Here is an 18894-nt window from a genome sequence, read left to right as displayed (position 1 = left end):
CACCAATCACTATCACTAATCAACACACCCAGCTGCAGTACATTAACAGCACTATAAAGGACTTTCACTCACACCACCTCACCGCGAGGTCTTGTTTACAATTGTAGCATTTCTGAGCGTTTCCCTGTCTGTTCTGCCTATTACCGTTTGGACTGTTACCCTGTTTATCCCGTTACCCTGTTTATCCCTGTCTGCCGCCAGCCTCGACCTCTTGCTTGTATCCTGACTACGATTCTGCCTGTCCCTTGCTATTCCTGTTTATTCCTGTTTAACCTTGCCTGTACGACCATGCTCACATTTGATAAAGCTTGCAAATGGATCTTACCATGAGTCCGCATCCGTTACAGTTACTACCGGTATGAATAACGGGGGCGCTTGAGGAACACGTCATCCTCTTCTTTGCATCTTATAAGCATATCCAGCTTGCTGGATAAGTCATTCCAATTACTACTGAAAGTGACTTGTAAGAAGCATTGTGCTTCTTTTATTCTTTCTTGAGGGATAGTAGTCAATGTTTGCACCAGTGCATTTGGCTTTCAAGGGAGTTAAAGACACTCATAGCAATGCATTTATAGCAGCAGACCCTGTTTTCACTTATTTCTTGATAGAGCGATAAGAATCTAGTGTTGAACGGAGCATGTTTGGCTCTTGAGGGAGTTGAATGCATGCTTTGTGATGTGGTCACAGTGAGAAGCTCCACCCTTGTTAGCATTTTTATGAGCTGAATGAATTCTGTGGAATTAGATGCAGAGTGAGATGAGGCAGATGTTATTAATAAACCTGCCCCCTCTGCTGTCCATACACAGGTGAAGGTTATACTATCTCCTAAAGAGTTTAGAGTTCCTTTCTAGTTGAGCTCTCTTAAGTCTAGCATGATTTATACTCCCCTTGCTTAAGAGGGTCGTTATACTGAGTACTCAGCTCCCTAGAATTTGGTGTACTTTTGTATTTAGTACGGCTCTTTGCAAGCCTCCTTGATAAGTCTAGAGAGTTTGCTTAGGGGGTCATTATGCAGAATACTACGCAGTATACAGTACCCTACCTTAGGCTTTCGGTAAGCCTCCTTGACATACAACTGTAGGTTGAGTTTGCCACTCCCCTCGTTTTAGAGAATGTCTTGCTCCCTAGAGCCCTTACAGCAATATTATCAAGTGACTGGATTTATGTCCTGGAGAATCCTTTATCAGACTGAGTTACTCCCCACATTAGAGGGTTGATATGTTGAGTCTCTGCTTTCTAGGACTTCCGTCTCAGGAATTCTGTATGAAGTGCTTATTGCCTGTTGCATTACCTTCTCATAGGAGGCCTCTGTGAAAGTGCTGAATCTAGAAATTCTGCTTAGGCAGACAGATTGTTGGCTTCTTCTGCTAGGATAGCGGAAGTCAGCCTCCCTGGTGATTTCTAGGGGTTGATGCTCTTATGTCTCCCTGAGGTGACAGGCCATTGTCTCTTTTATGCCTGACCATATTCCCTTAAATGAATCTTTTAATTAGGTAAATGATTCCCAGCTTTTGCACTCAGCCCTTGGGCCAAGCTCTACTGCTTGGGGACTTTCCTCATTTAGGGTATGTAGCTTGGCCAGTGGCCAACTTGCTGGTGCGTACCTTTGGGAAATATGACTCTGACAGTGAGGTCAAGAGAGTCAGATTTTCGAGTGCTTAGTCACCGTCAATAAGGCATGCATTCCACTTGGCCTGGCAGAGTGGGTATTTGTTCTTTATAGCGTCTTGTTGGCATGCTTCTGGGATGCCTGCCACATCGCCTTTATAGTTATCCTAATAGTTTTTGTTCTAGGTTTGAACAGGCCTTTAATCTGACAGCAAAAGCATTGCAATTGCGAAGAAAATAAAAGTAGACACTAAAAATAGACAATTCAAAAGTGGATGGACTGTACAATTTTGTTTTATCTTGCCTGGCCATCACAACATAAAGCGAATGTGTTGTTCATGCAGCCAGACCGTGACTGTAAAACTGATAACATCAAATGGCATTTCTTAACATTGAGGTTTGTGGCCCTTGGCTATGCAATGCTGAAAAAATTTGGCCCTTTGGTAAAAACTAATTGAGGAACCCTGGTCCTTAAGTACATACCACAGACATTACTTACTAATTTATCAATAAACATCAGCAAAACCCTGTTCATGGTCTATTATCATCTGTTTTGATGTCATGAATTCAGACGTGTATGTTCCTGGATGTGTTTTGTATTTTTCAGTCTTGGGATCTGGAAGGTGGTCACATGGTTCACAAACACTCCTCAGAAGCAGTTTACTGCTGACTTTGAGGTCAAAGAATATGGTAAGTGTAACATAGTCCACTGGAGAAGAGCATATAGAGAACCCAAGTGCAGTTTATTATAAGCCAAAACATGAACAGAATACAAAAACAAAGACATGATTTTTGACTTGACGTAAACTTACTCACCGAACAGCAGGTTATGCAAACAAAGCTAAACAAGAAAACAATGAAGCATGAGGACTATCTATATAGGACTAATGACAAACAAGGAACACCTGTGAACAATCAAGACAAAGACCCAATCACAAAACAGAACTGATTAACCACTTGACTAAATCAATAGGCTTGTTCAACTTGATGCAGCGCCGCACAGACGGATCAGTGGCTGTCTTGAAGCAGTGCATGCTGGTAATAAATTTTGTCCGACTTGAGGTAGCTCCAACGCCATGTGACTGTGATCTGTGGCATCAATGTACCACAAAAGCGATTCGAGATCAGCTGCCTGAGTCAGTCATTGTAGTTTATCAAGAGGAGCTGCATGCACGAGCATGTGTGTTTCGTGTTTATTGTCACTCCTTCAGTTCTACTAATGCTCACAAATCTGTATTTTTAGAACAGTTAAAGCTCTTTTCATGTAGTCACGATGTTTTGTTGTCATGTTTATCAAAATAAAACTGATAAAAAACGTAAACCCCACTACATTGGTATTTAAATAATATATGCTTATGTTGAACTTTATTCTTGTACAGACGCTGTTAGCAGTACATAAAGTATTGAATGAAAATGTCTCTGAAACATCTGTGTATTAGTCAAATATTAGTCATGAAACACATGATTGTTGTCATGCGGTGAATAACTCAGGTGGCTGTTGTCGAACACACCTATTTACAAAGGGAGCACATGGCAAGATCACATGAGGAGCAAGGAAATGACATGACAACAGGAAGCACATGAAAAACAAAACAAGCACAGCAATGAAACAAGAAGAATTCACATCAAAATAAAACATGAAACATGAACCAAAACAAGACATGACAATAAGATGTGTATCAGAAAACTGAATGTTGTGTAAAAAATGTGATAACTAAAATAATGTATTTATATATTTGTGTGTCTGTCTTGGTTTTAGTGCTTCCAACATTTGAAGTGAAATTAAAACCCAGTCAGTCGTTCTTCTATGTGGATGAACAGAGTCTGACAGTCGACATTGAAGCCAAGTAAGACAACATATGTTCTGCTTCACTGTATTGAAAATAAATATATGATGTGTGAATTTTAGATAATTATTATGAATAAAATATATATATATGAGAGAGAGAGAGTGTATTTATTTATCCTGCTTTATTTTAATACTTAAATACAATTATATAGTGCTATAGTATATAGTAATATATTATCCAGAATGTGCATAACCTGTGTTAACTTTGAAATGTATTGTGTTATTACCACATGTGTCATTACGTGTCACGTGTCATTACCGATCAGTTTTTACAGCAGAAATTGTATGTGTTTTTATAGGTACCTGTTTGGACAGGAGGTAGAAGGAAACGCATTTGTGATGTTTGGTGCGATTAACGGTGAGAAGAAAACAAGTATTCCTGCATCTCTTCAAAGAGTTCAGGTGAGAGAAATTAAACAGTTTACAAGTTGGGATCAATCTAATTTATCTTCACCTAGAGGATGATGTTAATAAAACGTTAAATAGATTTTTACTGCGTCTTGTAGATTGATGTCTTTCTCATATATGAATAGATAATGAAAGGTGAAGGTACTGCAGAACTGACCAGGGAGATGATCACTAAGACCTATCCAGACATTAACCAGCTGGTTGGACAATCAATCTATGTTTCAGTCAGTCTTTTAACAGAAAGTGGTAAGACTCAACAGATACTGTACATCTGTATACACATTTACATGCATATATGTGAGTGTATATGAGAGGCTGAACATGTGTGTGTGTGTGTGTGTGTGTGTTTCAGGCAGTGAAATGGTGGAAGCAGAAAGGAGAGGCATTCAGATTGTGACGTCACCGTACACCATCCACTTCAAAAAAACACCACAATTCTTCAAACCTGGAATGCCCTTCGATATATCGGTAAAAAAAAAAAAAAACATTGGCTTTAAGAACCTGAAGGGTTATAGGAACTGAGGATCAATTTTACCAATATATTAATAGACATGATGATGGCTAATGTTTTTTTTTTTCTTTTTTTTTTTTTTTTTTCTTGGTCTTGGTTTTATAAAAGGTATATGTAACAAATCCTGATCAGACCCCTGCTGAAAATGTGGAAGTGGAGGTCAATCCTGGAATAGTCAAAGGTCATACAACAGCCAATGGCATTGCAAAAGTAACTGTCAACTCTGTAGGAGGATCTTCCAGTCTGGAGATCACTGTAAGACATAGAATGCATGATGTAGAACAAGATATTTGTTTACAGTTATTTGTAGATGCTATGAATCAGCAGGAATATGTATTTATTTATTTCAGGCTAAAACCAAAGATCCACAATTAAGAGCTGGACAGCAGGCAGTGAAGACGATGACAGCTCTGGCCTACGTTCCAAAAGGCAACTCCAAGAATTACTTGCACATCGGCATTGATGCAGCAGAGCTTGAGATCGGTGATCAAATGAAAGTCAATCTGAACACTGGACAAAGTCCAGGAGTTAAAGATCAAGATTATACATACATGGTAAATATTATGGTTATTTGTTATTCATTGGTACCACCAATGCATCAATTACATCAGTATTTATTTTCTACAACAGCTTTTGTTTGAAGCTGTACAAAGTGCTTATCTTTTTTACTTGTTACTTTTTTACTTCTCATTTTCAGATCTTGAGTAAAGGTCAGATCGTTCAAGTAGACAGGTTTAAGAGGAGAGGACAATCTCTGGTGACTCTGTCTCTACCTGTAACCAAAGACATGGTGCCGTCCTTCCGCTTCGTGGCTTATTACCATGTGGGCTCATCTGAGGTGGTGTCTGATTCAGTCTGGGTCGACGTGAAGGACACATGCATGGGAACGGTGGGTCAACTATCACAAGAAATGGTTGACATACCAGTCAACTAGGTCTGATTCAGTGTCTTTCATTTTTAACAGCTCAAGCTTCAGGTGAAGAACAAGTTCAATACCTATGGCACAGGAGATGAGGTCAAGCTGCAGATAACTGGAGATCCAGGAGCTCGAGTTGGGCTGGTGGTGGTTGACAAGGCTGTGCATGTCCTTAACAAGAACAGACTCACTCAGACTCAGGTGAAGTATGTTCCTCAGACATAATGGCACAATGAGCTCTGATTTAAAATGCATGTAACTAGTGTATTTTTGTTCCTCTAGATCTGGGACAGAATAGAGAAACATGACACCGGCTGTACGGCAGGAGGTGGAAGGGACAGTATGGGGGTTTTCAGTGATGCAGGTCTGATGTTTGAGTCCAGCACTGCAGGAGGAACCAACACCAGAACAAGTATTTTTTTTCCCCCATTTCTTATTCTACAGTTTAATTTACTGAACAAACAGATTCATTAGGGTTTCTGTCGTTGGTCTGATCTTGAATGTTGTACAATGAATTTCTTGAGTTGTTTGGTTCCTTGTGCCATGGTTCCACATTTTCCTTACTTGATTTAATAATAAAAGGTTCTTTAACATCATTTAACATCATTTTTACAATATATACTAATTCATTCAAATTAATTGTCCTCTAGTGCCTGAGTGTCCCGTCCTTCCGAAGAGAAAACGAAGAGCTGAGAGTATCCTGCAGGTCACTGGTACACTGGGTGAGATTTTACTATTGCTATTCAAATCAGAAAGTTTCTTCTGGACTTTTTATTACTGTGTTAAAGATCCAGAGCCCTTCTAGTTTAGTTCATGATTTATGTTTTAGGGAATCAGAATCAGAAAGATCTTTATTGCCAGGTATGTTGTTTACACATACTAGGAATTTGTTTTAGTGACAGAAGCTCCACAGTGCAACAGAGTAACAGCGACAAGACAAGACACATAATAAAAAAGAATAAAATAATAATATACAAGTTTACAAAAAAGACAAAGTGCAAAAAAAGCAAAAAACAATATATATTATAGACAACTGTATGTACAATTATGTGTGCAAATTGAGATATAAATAAGTGTTCATGAGATGGATTGCTTGAGGGAAGAAACTGTTCCTGTGTCTGGTCGTTCTGGTGCTCAGGGCTCTGTAGCATCGACCGGATGGCAACAGTTCAAAGAGGGAGTGTGCTGGATGTGAGGGGTCCAGAGTGATCTTCTTTGCCCTTTTTCTCACTCTGAATAAGGACAGTTCTTGGAGAGTGGGGAGGGGGTTGTGCCAATGATTCGCTCAGCAGACCGGACTACCCTCTGTAGTCTTCTGAGATCAGATTTGGTAGCTGAGCTGAACCAGACGGTAATTGAAGTGCAGAGGATGGATTCGATGATGGAAGAGTAGAACTGTTTCAGCAGGTCCTGTGGCAGGTTGAACTTCCTCAGCTGGCGAAGGAAGTACAACCTCTGCTGGGCCTTTTTCACAATGGACTCAATGTGGTTGTATCACTTCAGGTCCTGGGAGATGGTGGTGCCCAGGAACCTGATTGACTCCACTGCAGTCACAATGCTGTTCATGATGGTGAGTGGGGGAAGAGCAGGGGCGTTTCTCCTGAAGTCCATGGTCATCTCCACTGTCTGCACCAGACAGCCAGCTGTTCAACCTCCAGTCTGTAGGCAGACTTGTCACCGTCCTGGATGAGGCCGATCAGTGTGGTGTCATCTGCAAACTTCAGGAGCTTGACAGAGGGGTCTTTAGAGGTGCAGTCTGTTGGTGTACAGGGAGAAGAGCAGTGGGGAGAGAACACAGCCCTGAGGGGTGCCGGTGCTGATGGTGCAGGTGCTGGATGAGAATTTTCCCAGCCTCACTAGCTGCTGCCTGTCTGTCAGGAAGCTGGTGATCCACTGACAGACAGAAGTGGGCACGGAGAGCTGAGTTAGTTTGGGCTGGAGGAGTTATGGGATGATGGTGTTAAAAGCAGAGGTGAAGTCCACAAACAGGATCTTCACATAAGACCCTGGTCTGTCCAGATGCTGGAGAACATAATGCAGTCCCATATTGACTGCATCATCCACAGACCTGTTTGCTCGGTAAGCAAACTGCAGGGGGTCCAGTAAGGGTCCAGTGATGTCCTTCAGATAAGCCAGAACCAGTCTTTCAAATGACTTCATGGCCACAGACGTTAGAGCCACAGGTCTGTAGTCATTTAGTCCAGTAATTTTGGGTTTCTTTGGGACGGGGATGATGGTGGAGCATTTGAAGCATGAGGGGACTTCACACAGCTCCAGTGATCTCCAGTGACCACAGCTTTGCCACTCGGATCTCCTTAATCAGAGTGGCATTTCGTCTTTCCCCCAGTAGTTCTCCTACTCACCTCATTGTTCTACACTATCATTGTCTTTTCAGCTGGTAAATACTCTGGTGAACAGAAGCAGTGCTGCATTGATGGGATGAGAGATAATAAACTCGGCTACACCTGTGAACGAAGAGCCACCTACATTATAGATGGGCCAGAGTGTGTCAAGGCCTTCCTGCACTGCTGCAATGAGATGAAAACCCGCAAAAACATGAAAACAGAAGAGGAGGAGCTGATTCTGGCTCGAAGTAAGCATTAACTGTTTAAGGTTGTTCCAATATCTTAAGCTGCTGGATGGCTCCACCATCTTGTGCAGTGCTCTGTGGCAAAATGTGAAGGTTTTACAGTGTTTTTACCTCAACTGTAAGTAGCACTTTTAAAACTACCATGTCCATTTTTCCACATTTAAGTCAATTCAGTAGTGCTTTATACAATAAAGATTGTTTCAAAACAGCTTCATTACTCTGAAGCTGCTTTGAAACAATCTTCATTGTATAAAGAAGGAAAATAAGTGCAAAGTTCATCAGTTTTGAAATGACTTAAAGGATAAGTGTATATGACTTTCTTCTTTCTGATAAACACAAACGGAGATATATATATTAATAAATATCCTGTGTCTGACACATCCGAGCTTTATAATGGCAATGAACAAGACCAACGAGTATGAGCTGAAGAAAATGCTTCCATCCGCATCCATCCATCATACAGCCAGACCTCCTTCTGTATTCAAAATTCAACTTATGAACAAAGTGTAAACTGACATTTAGCCAGTTTAACTTGGCGTTTTAAACTGTCTGTTAAGCTTTTTCTGTAAGTTGAATAGGGAAGGCGTAGGAAGTAGCGTATGGTTTTTTAAGTGTGAGAGTTTTATGCTGTGTTCACACCAAACGCGAATAGAGCGTCTGGCGCGAATGATTTCAATGTTAAGTCAATGTAAAGACGCGTTTACGCGCATCTGGAGGTCTCGCGGCGCGAATGAGGCGTTTAGCGCGGCGCGGAAGACGCGAATTCGCCTCATTCGACGCGAATGTTACGCGCGAATGGTGCTTTTTGTGCATTTATGCTGTGTTCACACCAGACGCGACTTGCGCGAATAAATCGTGCTATTCGCGCGTAGTTGGACGCTTGAACATTTTGAGTTTACTCGATTCATTCGCGCGTGAAAATCCCTTCACAACAGACGCGAATTCGCGTCATGAGAGGGGCTCTCCCGCTCCTTTATGTGTCCCAGACTCTCCAACTGCTTTCTGCACACTTCCTCTGAATAAACACAACTTGTCAGTCGGGAAATAATTGTAAATTACAGCGAATAAGCTCAATTGGTCGTCTTTAGTTGGCTTGTAGTCTTAATATGTATGTATATATATGTATATATAGCTCAAATTGAGTAAAGACCGTTTTTTACAACTTATCAGATTGTCCGACCTCCTCACTCACTTTCTTTCAAACACGATCCTTTTTATTTCTGTTTCTATAAATGTATGAAGATGTACAGCGACGATGATTTTGTCCTCCGTTGTTGTTTCGAATTTCTGCCTCAGCTCGCTACGTCACGTCACTACTAGAGCAAGCTCCTGATTGGTTAACGCGGCGCGGAAATTCGCCAAAGTTCAGATTTTTCAACTTGCGCGATTCGCGCGAATCGCTCAATTCGCGCCGCGTCATTTGCGCCGCTTCATTCGCGCGAATCGCGCCGCAGGATGTCAATTCGCGTCTTTGCATTGACTTAACATGTAAATCACTCGCGCTTACTGCTTCATTCGCGTCCGGTGTGAACGCACCATTAGCGTTTGACGCGAATTCGCGTCTGACGCCCGAGTTGAAAAATTTGAACTTTGGCGTAAATTTGCGCCGCGTTAACCAATCAGGAGCCTGCTTGCTGCTGTGGCGGCAGGCCCGCCCGGAGTCACTCATTCAAAATGGAGGAACGACTGATATTATCAGTGAGCAGTCACCCAGAGATTTATGACACAAGTTCATACTTCAGACAGGAATAAAAAGGAGCTCGCTTGGAAGAGTGTCGGTGAGGAGATTGGGCTACCTGGTAAGTTGTAAATACACATTTCACTATTAAATCACGTTACACGTTTATCGACCCGCGGCCTTCCCGCGACGCTGACTCCTACGCCGCTGTTCTGCTCTCCAGAGCAAATACAAAGTGGTAGCTCTCTCGATGAACGCACGATCAACATCAGCCATCTTGCAAACAGACAACCGCCTAGCACTTGCCCCTCCCACTCGCCTCGGACGCGCGTCAATTTCGCTTCAAACTCTTGTTTTTTACGCGCGTCTATTTCGCTCTAGACGCGCGAATGCATTCAAAATATTCAAGCGGCAAACTAGACGCGGTAGACGCGAATTTGACGCTCTATTCGCGTTTGGTGTGAACGCAGCATTACACTTTAGGTGGTCTGGCGAAAGCTAGATATTTTAATTAATTATTTTTAATTTATTTATTTATTTATTTTTTACACAAATGCATCGCTTCTGTAGGCCTTTATTAACCCAGATGTACAAAAGACAATAATATAATTATATCTGTGTTTGGTGGTTATATTTCATGGATTACACATTTAAATTCGTTAAAAACTATAATGTCTGGTTTCTGCAGAGGATAATCTGTAAGCTTTTATTTTTCTGGATTCATTAAGATAAAGCTGACTTAATTCAATAAGCACAGAATGAAGAAGTCACAAAGTCACAAAAAAAATTTTGATGAAATTTATTTGATTATCATTATCTGATGTGCTATTGTTTTTATCTATTACAACAGGTGATGATGATGATGATGATGACTATTATACAGACTCGGATGAGATTGTTTCACGTACTCAGTTCCCTGAGAGTTGGCTTTGGGAAGAGATTGATCTATGCGAGAATTGGTGAGTATTGTAAGAGACTTTTGGAAAAAGGCTTTAAATTAAGCCTTATTCACAAAACAAAAAACAATTATTCTTAATATTCTGCATTTTATGCACTGATCCCCACTAGAAAGTTTAGTTTTAGCTGCAAGGAAACAAATTGCATCCACTAGTATCGTTCATAAATGTTAAAGGAAAATAGGGCTGGGTATTGACACAATTTTCACAATTCGATTCCGATTACAATTTCAATTTGATATTGATTATTTTGGATGTAGTATTTCAGTTACAGTACATGGCAAATTTTCTAGAGGAAAAAAATCTCTCAACTAATGCTGTAAACTACACATGTAAGTCAGTTGGTACTACTATAATAATATTGAAGGTTAAATTAACTTATTTATATACAAACACTTAAATTACACTCAATGAACTTTTTATTATAAAGTTTAGAATTACATAATCATATTTCTACTCTAATTCATTTTTTATTTTTAAATATAAACATTTAAATCATGGCTGTCATAACTGATTTATTCAAACATGCATTAAATATTGAAGAACATTAAAAATTATAATGAATATGTAACGGTGCATAGCTATATTTATCAGAATGCTGCTTTCTAGAGTTCATTTTTCTAGCTGACTAATGAGTTTATGGTCACTGAATATGTTTTTCTGAGGTAAATGTGACGCTACGTGAAATTGTTTACAAGATGTCTTTCATTGTTTAAAACCTCGTCTTTCCGAGGTTGAAACACAGATTGAGCGATTACACGAGATGTGATACTGATTTCGGTAAGTTGTACTGTATATCTTAACATACCTTCAGATGTTTATTCATGTTTATATTGCACTGTAACTGGTATTAAAGCGGAGGAGAGGATGTTCACATGCTTCTCTTTAACTGAGGCGCTACAGCAATCTGTGAAATACATTAAGCAGCGCCAAAACGGTATTAATTTTTTGAATCTCATAATAAGATGGACGTCATTTGAAATCTGAGACTTTGCTTCATATCAAAAGTAACAAAGCACAAAGATTATTGCGATTTAATGGGAGGCACTATACATATTCTGCTTTTTCATCAACTGAAAACAGACTAATCGAATCTTGGGAATTAAGAATCGATATTGGTTCGTAAAAATGAGAATCAATTAAAATCAAGAAATCGATATTTTTTACCCAGCCCTAATAGAAAACCAGTAATGGGAACTTCTAGACCAGTGAGGAGTTTAGAGTCTGACTAAATATTAGAGCTGGAGACAGTTTCAAAGTAATGAAAATAAGTGCATAATACAATTTTTTTTTTTTTTTTAAAGACAACAGTATTTAATGTGCTTTCTTTATTTAGAAAACACCTGAATCTTGTTTTCCTGGTACGACATACATGGAATGCTTTTAGGTTGCCCGGCTCATGAAGCTTTTTAGCCTGATATGGATTTAAATGGTAAACAACCATTAGAAGAGTACTTCAAAATTTCTCATTTTAAAACGTAATTTTCTCATATTCCAGTCCAGCACCAGTCACAGAAAAAAGGCTCTACCTGAAAGACTCTATTACTACATGGCAGATCTTGGCTGTCAGTCTGTCACCAACACTTGGTAAGGAGTTACCAAGAAGCTGCAAATGCAGAATACATGGTCTGAAAAAACATCATTATCATCATCATTATCACTGTTGTTTTAAATCCTTCTGTGTTTCTCCTCAAAGGCATCTGTGTGGCAGAACCTGAGGAGATTATCGTTTTTAAACAACTTTTCATTGACCTCAAGATGCCTTATTCAGCTGTGCGCGGAGAACAACTGGAAATCAAGGCCATTATTCACAACTATACACCAAACAAGCAGAGGGTAGATCAGATTTGATATTAAATACAGTCAGATTTATGGTATATATTAAAACCATGTGCATAATAATAACCATTTTGATTGAATCACATAATTTACTAATGACAGCATACATCGGTTCTGGGAGTCATTTCATTTTTTTACGCTGCTTGTGACCAAAAAAATTGTAGGATACTAATCATTGCTAAAACACAAATGTCCTACATTACACTTTTCATATTTGATTTACTTTGGAGGAAGTTTCTTCTAGATGTTGAAGTGATTTGTGTCTCTGTCTCCTGTTTTCTCCAGGTGCGAGTGGAGTTTATGGAGGCACCAGATGTTTGCAGTTTTGCCAGTAAGAAAGGCAAATACAGAACAACAGTAAACGTTGGTGAAGGCTCCAGCATAGCAGTTTCATATGTGATTATTCCCATGACACTGGGAAATCACATGATTGAGGTGAAAGCTTCAGCATATGATTCTGTTCACACTGATGGAGTGAGAAAGAGCCTGAAGGTGGTGGTACGTCTGATGGGAATACTTTTTCATTTGGCCGTTTGTTACAAATAATTATCAATAGGTGATTGTCATATTTTGAAACTAGAGCATTACAGTTAGTTAACTTACTCTCTCTCTTTCTCTCTCTCAGTCGGAGGGTGTGCTGGTTCCATTACATACCAAAAACGTGGAGCTCAATCCTGTTAAGAATGGTGAGATTTACTGTGAACCATGGAAACTTTATTCTTCATCATAAAATAATTTAATTAATGTCAGTTTACCTCTGTCTAGTCAAGACAAAAACATCTACGAATATCATTATAACTCCAGCCAATCACCTGATCTTCTTCTTGCTTAATACTCACCAGAAGTGTGAAAATCTGATCAGCACATGACCCATAACCCTTCCTTCATCCTGTTCTTCTCTGTTTCTCATCCCAAATGAAACAGGGGAAAAACCTATAGTCGTTAAAGCAGAAATACCATCTGATTGGATTCCAGGCACACCTGCTAACACATTCATCCAAATTACTGGTAAGGAAAAAGACGCTTTCATTAATGTTTAATGACTATTTCTTAAAAGTTGTTTGCATGTTTTGTTTAACTAGAGTTAAAAAGCCTTATATCTACAATCATTTGGGTACATCTGTGTATTCCTCAGTACACAACAAATGTTGTATTATTTGTTGTCAGTGTTGGGTAAGTTACTTCAAAAAAGTAATGAATTACTAATTAGTAATCATCAATGTTGTATTTAAAATACTTTTCTAATTACTCTGTCCGAAAAGTAATTTAATTACTCAATAAGTAACTTACTAATTCTAAAATCCCTATAAACCTTGACTGGATAGACAATGGAAAGGAAACTCTTTTAACAATTTAAGCTGGGTTCACACTGTGCTATTCTAGCCGCGATTTGGTCGTCTGAGACAAATTTTGAGAATCCTAAAAGATTCCTGTAATCCTAGGCTAAAATCTGTAGTCTTCGACAGACAGCCGATTAATGACCACTGCAATCAGATTTTACCTCAGACGAAATTCTGGCACAGTCCTGCAGTGTGACTTCTCCTACAACGAATGTCAAATTGTCTTCGCTTTTCAAGATAAGCCATGATCAAAATCAACGCTGGAGATATCTTTGTTAGCCACCATTTCAGTCCCGTGTGTAATGCAGCTCACAGTCACCGAACATGTATGTGAAATTTTCATGCCTGCGTCCGTTTTAACATGTCTTGTCTGTCGTACAGTCTGACATAAATGACAGCTGAGATCCCACAGTGTGACATGAGGATAATGTTCGTACAGTCTGACAAGCCTTAATCGCAAAGGACTATTATAAATCGCAGAGTGTGCACCCGGCTTTAGTCAAACAAATATACTATAATTTTATTTACTTTATAATACTTTTTTTTTTTTTACACAAATGGGGATGTCACTATACAAAAAATCTAGTAATCGGTACTGATACCACCAAAAGTGCACAATCCTCGATACCACAGTAAAAAATATATAAAAATACAAATAAAACAATGCTATATAGTTGTTTTTGTTTTTCCCCAGGCAGGTCTAATAGTAGTAAGTAAAAATAACACAGAAATTGAATAATCAAATATAAAATAACTCATAAGTCATAACTGTATAAATTAAATATAGATTAATCCTTATTAAAGCTTTTCTTTTGTTGTGTGGTTATCATTTATAATACAGACAGCCAATAGTAAACAGTAGCCTAGCATGTTTTAAAGGCTGCTGTCACCTAATGGACGGAGACAATATGATGTTACACATGCTGTTCAGTGTTCACATTCACATAACATGTACACCAAGATGGGTATTTTGACATAAAGGTCATAGCTTACATTTTACCGTCATTTTCTTGCCTACCTGTGTCAAAAGTGAAGTAATTGGAATATTTTCCATTTGATTCTGCCGACATTTTCAGACAGCAGCCAACTGGTGCGAAGTTGTGAACTCATGTGCAACTGCACAGCTAATGAATTTAAAGAGGCAGCATTCACTTTTATCTTTAGAAGACAAATTTAGATTTTAAATTCAATATTGATTTAAACAGAACTGGAACTAATTTACCGTACATTATAAGTAACTGTAATTAAATTACCTAAAAATGAACAGTAATCCTTTATTTTACTTTTTCAGTAGATAAGTAGGCCTAATATAATTACAGTAACGAGTTACACCCAACACTGCTTGTCGTGTATAAGGATTATATCGCAGTACGGCATGCTGAGGCTGGTTTGTAATAATTGAAATGTGCCTCATCCGATTGAGTTTGCATGTTCCACTTACGTAAATGCGTCTCCACAAAACAACTTCTTCAGTCTCCAAGCTATAAGGAAATTCAAAGAAAAAAAGCAAAAAGCTGTAGTTGTGCATTTTATGTATCATTCATTAGCTTAATTCAAGCTGCTTTCTATCAATTTTGCAGATTGCTAAAAACTTCACTTCTGATTCCCATAAACACATTTCACTGTGGGACGTGGTTTTAAAGTAGGGTTTTACATTACTCATTTGAAAAACTTTTATATTTAGCTAGTGACAGAGTATGTTTTGTAAAGGCAACATCTGTTTAAAACATTTTAATTCGGCGTAACCGTTCCTTCATTTTCTTTTTTGTATTTCTTAAGTCCTGCCGATTGAAATGCGTCGATCTTGAAATATGACTTCAGTCATTTGTTTTGGACAACTGTTTAAAATGGCGATTCAGTAATACAATATTTAAAAATATGGAGTATTAATGGAAACACTGCTCTGCCTAACATGGCACTGCACTTCTTTATCTTTATAAAGATAAATTCTTTATCTTTATATTTTAGCTAGCTCTCCCTCACATGAGCTGCGTCCCAATTCAGAGGCTGCATCCTTCGAAGGCCGCATCAAAAAGCTGATTGCGTAACCACAGCGTGACGACACTGTAGAAACCTTTCAAAATTAGAATTCCTGCCCTGTCATGTCTCCCTGTAGAAGCTGAATAGGACGAAACTCTGATTAACATGGAAAAGATAGCCTGCCTTTTATCGTGTGTCGCGTCTGGTTGGGACATGTTGTGGGCAGAGGTGTAAAGTCCAGGGGTCAGAAAGTAAAAGTCCTGCCATATTTTTTATTCCACCCACTGAAGCAGTGTTAAAGTTAATGAGATAATGAAGTGATTAATTGAGTGATGATTGACCATTATTGAAGACACCTGATGATAACAAGCAGAATCACTAAAGGAGAAAATCCTAAATATTTAAGTCATCATCATGGAGATGAGTGTTTGCTTTAGTTGAGCTCTTGACCCTTGCCTTTATAACATTAGATTTTGTTTGGGCTGTTGTAAAAGCTAGTCAAGCAAACAGAAAAGATGATCAGGTGTTGGTTATGTTTTCACATAATCATTATTTGATCTGAACTCATTTAGAGCCCAATCTCTGTGTTAGATTTACATTATTGATTACAGCAGCACTGTGATTCAACCGCAGAAGTTTTTTCCATATAATCTGGGAAAAAAAAAAGCTTAATTGAGAGACACAGACATCAAGAATCAGCCTGTGAATCTCAACAGTGGTGACCATCAGAAGCATGTTGCAGTGCATTCTGGGAGCCACCAATCAAAATTCATCCTTGGCTTCCATCATGCATTGCTGCATGAATAAATTATGAGCTGAAATTGTCTTAGTAATTTCCTTCATTGTCACTATTTTTTCTGTTTTTCTGTGACTTTTTAGTAGCTTGTTTTCTAATGTATGAGTTGATCTGTTGATCAGAATATGTCGCTTGCCACCGTTGTTGAGATTGACAGGCTGATTCTTGATTTCTGTGTGTGTCTAAACTATATATTTTTTTTGTTTTATTCAGAACAACTTTTGTGAAATCCTTCAGATTATATCAATAAAGCTGATTTTCTACTGTAGAATCACAGTGCTGCTGTAATCAATAATGTAAATCTAACTCAGAGATTGGGCTCTAAATGAGTTCATGTAAAAGTATAATTATGTGACAACGTAAGAAACACCTGATCACACAACTCAGTTAACAGTTGAAATAAAAACAAACATTAAATAGTCAAGGGTCAAGAGCTCAACTAAAGCAAACACTCATCTCCACGATGGTGGCTTAAAAATTGTGATTTTCTCTTTTGGTGATTCTGCTTGTTATCATCAGGTGTCTTCAATAATGGTCAATCATCACTCAGTTAATCACTTCATTATCTCATTAACTATAACACCGCTTCAGTGGGTGGAATGAAAAATATGGCAGGACTTCTACTTTCTGACCCCTGGACTATACACCTCTGGTTGTGGGTCTGCTGATCTCTCCTCAGGACGAGCACTGTCCCGTGGCCACTACTGAAATAAAACAAGGAAATATGACAGAATTTCAATTGGGCTTCCTGACTAGTTTATGATTTTTGATTTTTTTTTTTTTTTAATGGAACACACTATAAATGTGTTACATGTAATGAATTTCCAGATCCACTATAGGGGATGTTAAAAGTTAAATTTTTCCTCTATGGAATATTGCAGTATTTAGTGTAAATTATTTATCTGTGCTGATCATTATTGTTTTAAATTAATATGCCCTCATAATCTTTAAAGGTCCCCAAGAACGTTCTTTCACAAGATGTAATATAAGTCTAAGGTGTCTCCTGAATGTGTCTGTGAAGTTTCAGCTCAAAATACCCCATAGATTTTTTTTAATTAATTTTTTTAACTGCCTATTTTGGGGCACCATTAACAATGCACTGATTTACACTCAGCGCCGCCCCTTTAAGACGCGAGCTTCCTGCCACACGAGGTGTCGACTATATTACAGTGCATTTACAAAGTTCACACAGCTAATATAACCCTCAAATGGATCTTTACAAGATGTTTGTCATGCATGCTGCATGCATGCTTCGAATTATGTGAGTAAAGTATTTATTTGGATGTTAAAAGTTTTATTCTGAGTGAATTTGAGGCTGTCCTCCGTGGCTAACGGCTAATCCTACACTGTTGGAGAGATTTATAAAGAATGAAGTTGTGTTTATGAATTATACAGACTGCAAGTGTTTAAAAAATTAAAATAGTGATGGCTCTTGTCTCCGTGAATACAATAAGAAACTATGGTAACTTTAACCTCATTTAACAGTACATTAGCAACATGCTAACGAAACTTTTAGAAAGACAATTTACAAATATGACTAAAAATATCATGATATCATGGATCATGTCAGTTATTATTGCTCCATCTGCCATTTTCCGCTGTTGTTCTTGCTTACATAGTCTGATGATTCGGCTGTGTGCAGATCCAGACGTTAACTGGCTGCCCTTGTCTAATGCCTTTTCATAATGTTGGGAACATGGGCTGGCATTATGCAAATATTGGGGCGTACACCCCGACTGTCACGTAACAGTTGGTGTTATGTTGAGATTCGCCTGTTCTTCGAAGGATGTTTAAACAAATTAGATTTATATAAGAAGGAGGAAACAATGGAGTTTGAGACTCACTGTATGTCTTTACATTGTACTGAACTCTTGTTATTCAACTATGCCAAGATAAATTCTATTTTTGAATCTATATCAGTATTTAGTGTAAATTATTTATCTGTGCTGATCATTATTGTTTTAAATTAATATGCCCTCATAATCATTAATCAAATTAAATTGCATCCTTCTTGCAATGCATCTCTGATGACGTGTTACGGCAGGACAACCTGTCACTCACATGAGATCGACCAATAGCAAACCACAATGATCCAATCAGTTCAGCTCATCATAACAACAACAACAAAATCTCAGCCTGAATTTCCTCTTTTATCCTTTCAGGTGAAGAGGTCTCTCAGACAGTCGAGAAGGCCATCAGTGGAGACTTAATGGGTAATCTTATTTTCCAGCCCTGGGGATGTGGAGAGCAGAACATGTACCGTATGACTCTACCTCTCATTGCTACTCATTATCTGGACAGCACCAATCAGTGGGAGGCTGTTGGCATAAACCGCCGTAATGATGCCATTAACCATATCAAAACAGGTCAACAGAATAACAGATTTAAAGAATTTGACTATGATTTGAAATAAAAGAAAAAAT

General features: G+C 38.5%; 1 protein-coding gene across 1 annotated transcript in view; it reads left to right on the top strand.

Moving 5' to 3' along the window:
• The window catches only part of LOC137031478 (complement C3-like), a 52648-nt gene that overhangs the window by 17380 nt on the left and 16374 nt on the right, over positions 1-18894 (top strand). Inside the window, exons 6-24 of the mRNA XM_067402455.1 lie at positions 2216-2298; positions 3368-3455; positions 3757-3859; positions 3991-4111; positions 4218-4333; positions 4485-4631; positions 4727-4930; positions 5074-5265; positions 5341-5493; positions 5575-5704; positions 5943-6014; positions 7688-7885; positions 10411-10519; positions 12015-12103; positions 12213-12352; positions 12641-12853; positions 12981-13041; positions 13280-13363; positions 18634-18837. Coding sequence (XP_067258556.1) covers positions 2216-2298; positions 3368-3455; positions 3757-3859; positions 3991-4111; positions 4218-4333; positions 4485-4631; positions 4727-4930; positions 5074-5265; positions 5341-5493; positions 5575-5704; positions 5943-6014; positions 7688-7885; positions 10411-10519; positions 12015-12103; positions 12213-12352; positions 12641-12853; positions 12981-13041; positions 13280-13363; positions 18634-18837 — 2507 coding nt within the window. The remainder of the gene's footprint in view (positions 1-2215; positions 2299-3367; positions 3456-3756; positions 3860-3990; positions 4112-4217; positions 4334-4484; positions 4632-4726; positions 4931-5073; positions 5266-5340; positions 5494-5574; positions 5705-5942; positions 6015-7687; positions 7886-10410; positions 10520-12014; positions 12104-12212; positions 12353-12640; positions 12854-12980; positions 13042-13279; positions 13364-18633; positions 18838-18894) is intronic.

The sequence above is a fragment of the Chanodichthys erythropterus genome, chromosome 12 (genome assembly GCF_024489055.1).
Source record: "Chanodichthys erythropterus isolate Z2021 chromosome 12, ASM2448905v1, whole genome shotgun sequence".
In the NCBI taxonomy this organism is placed as follows: domain Eukaryota; kingdom Metazoa; phylum Chordata; class Actinopteri; order Cypriniformes; family Xenocyprididae; genus Chanodichthys; species Chanodichthys erythropterus.
This window is presented reverse-complemented; position numbering and strand designations above follow the sequence as displayed.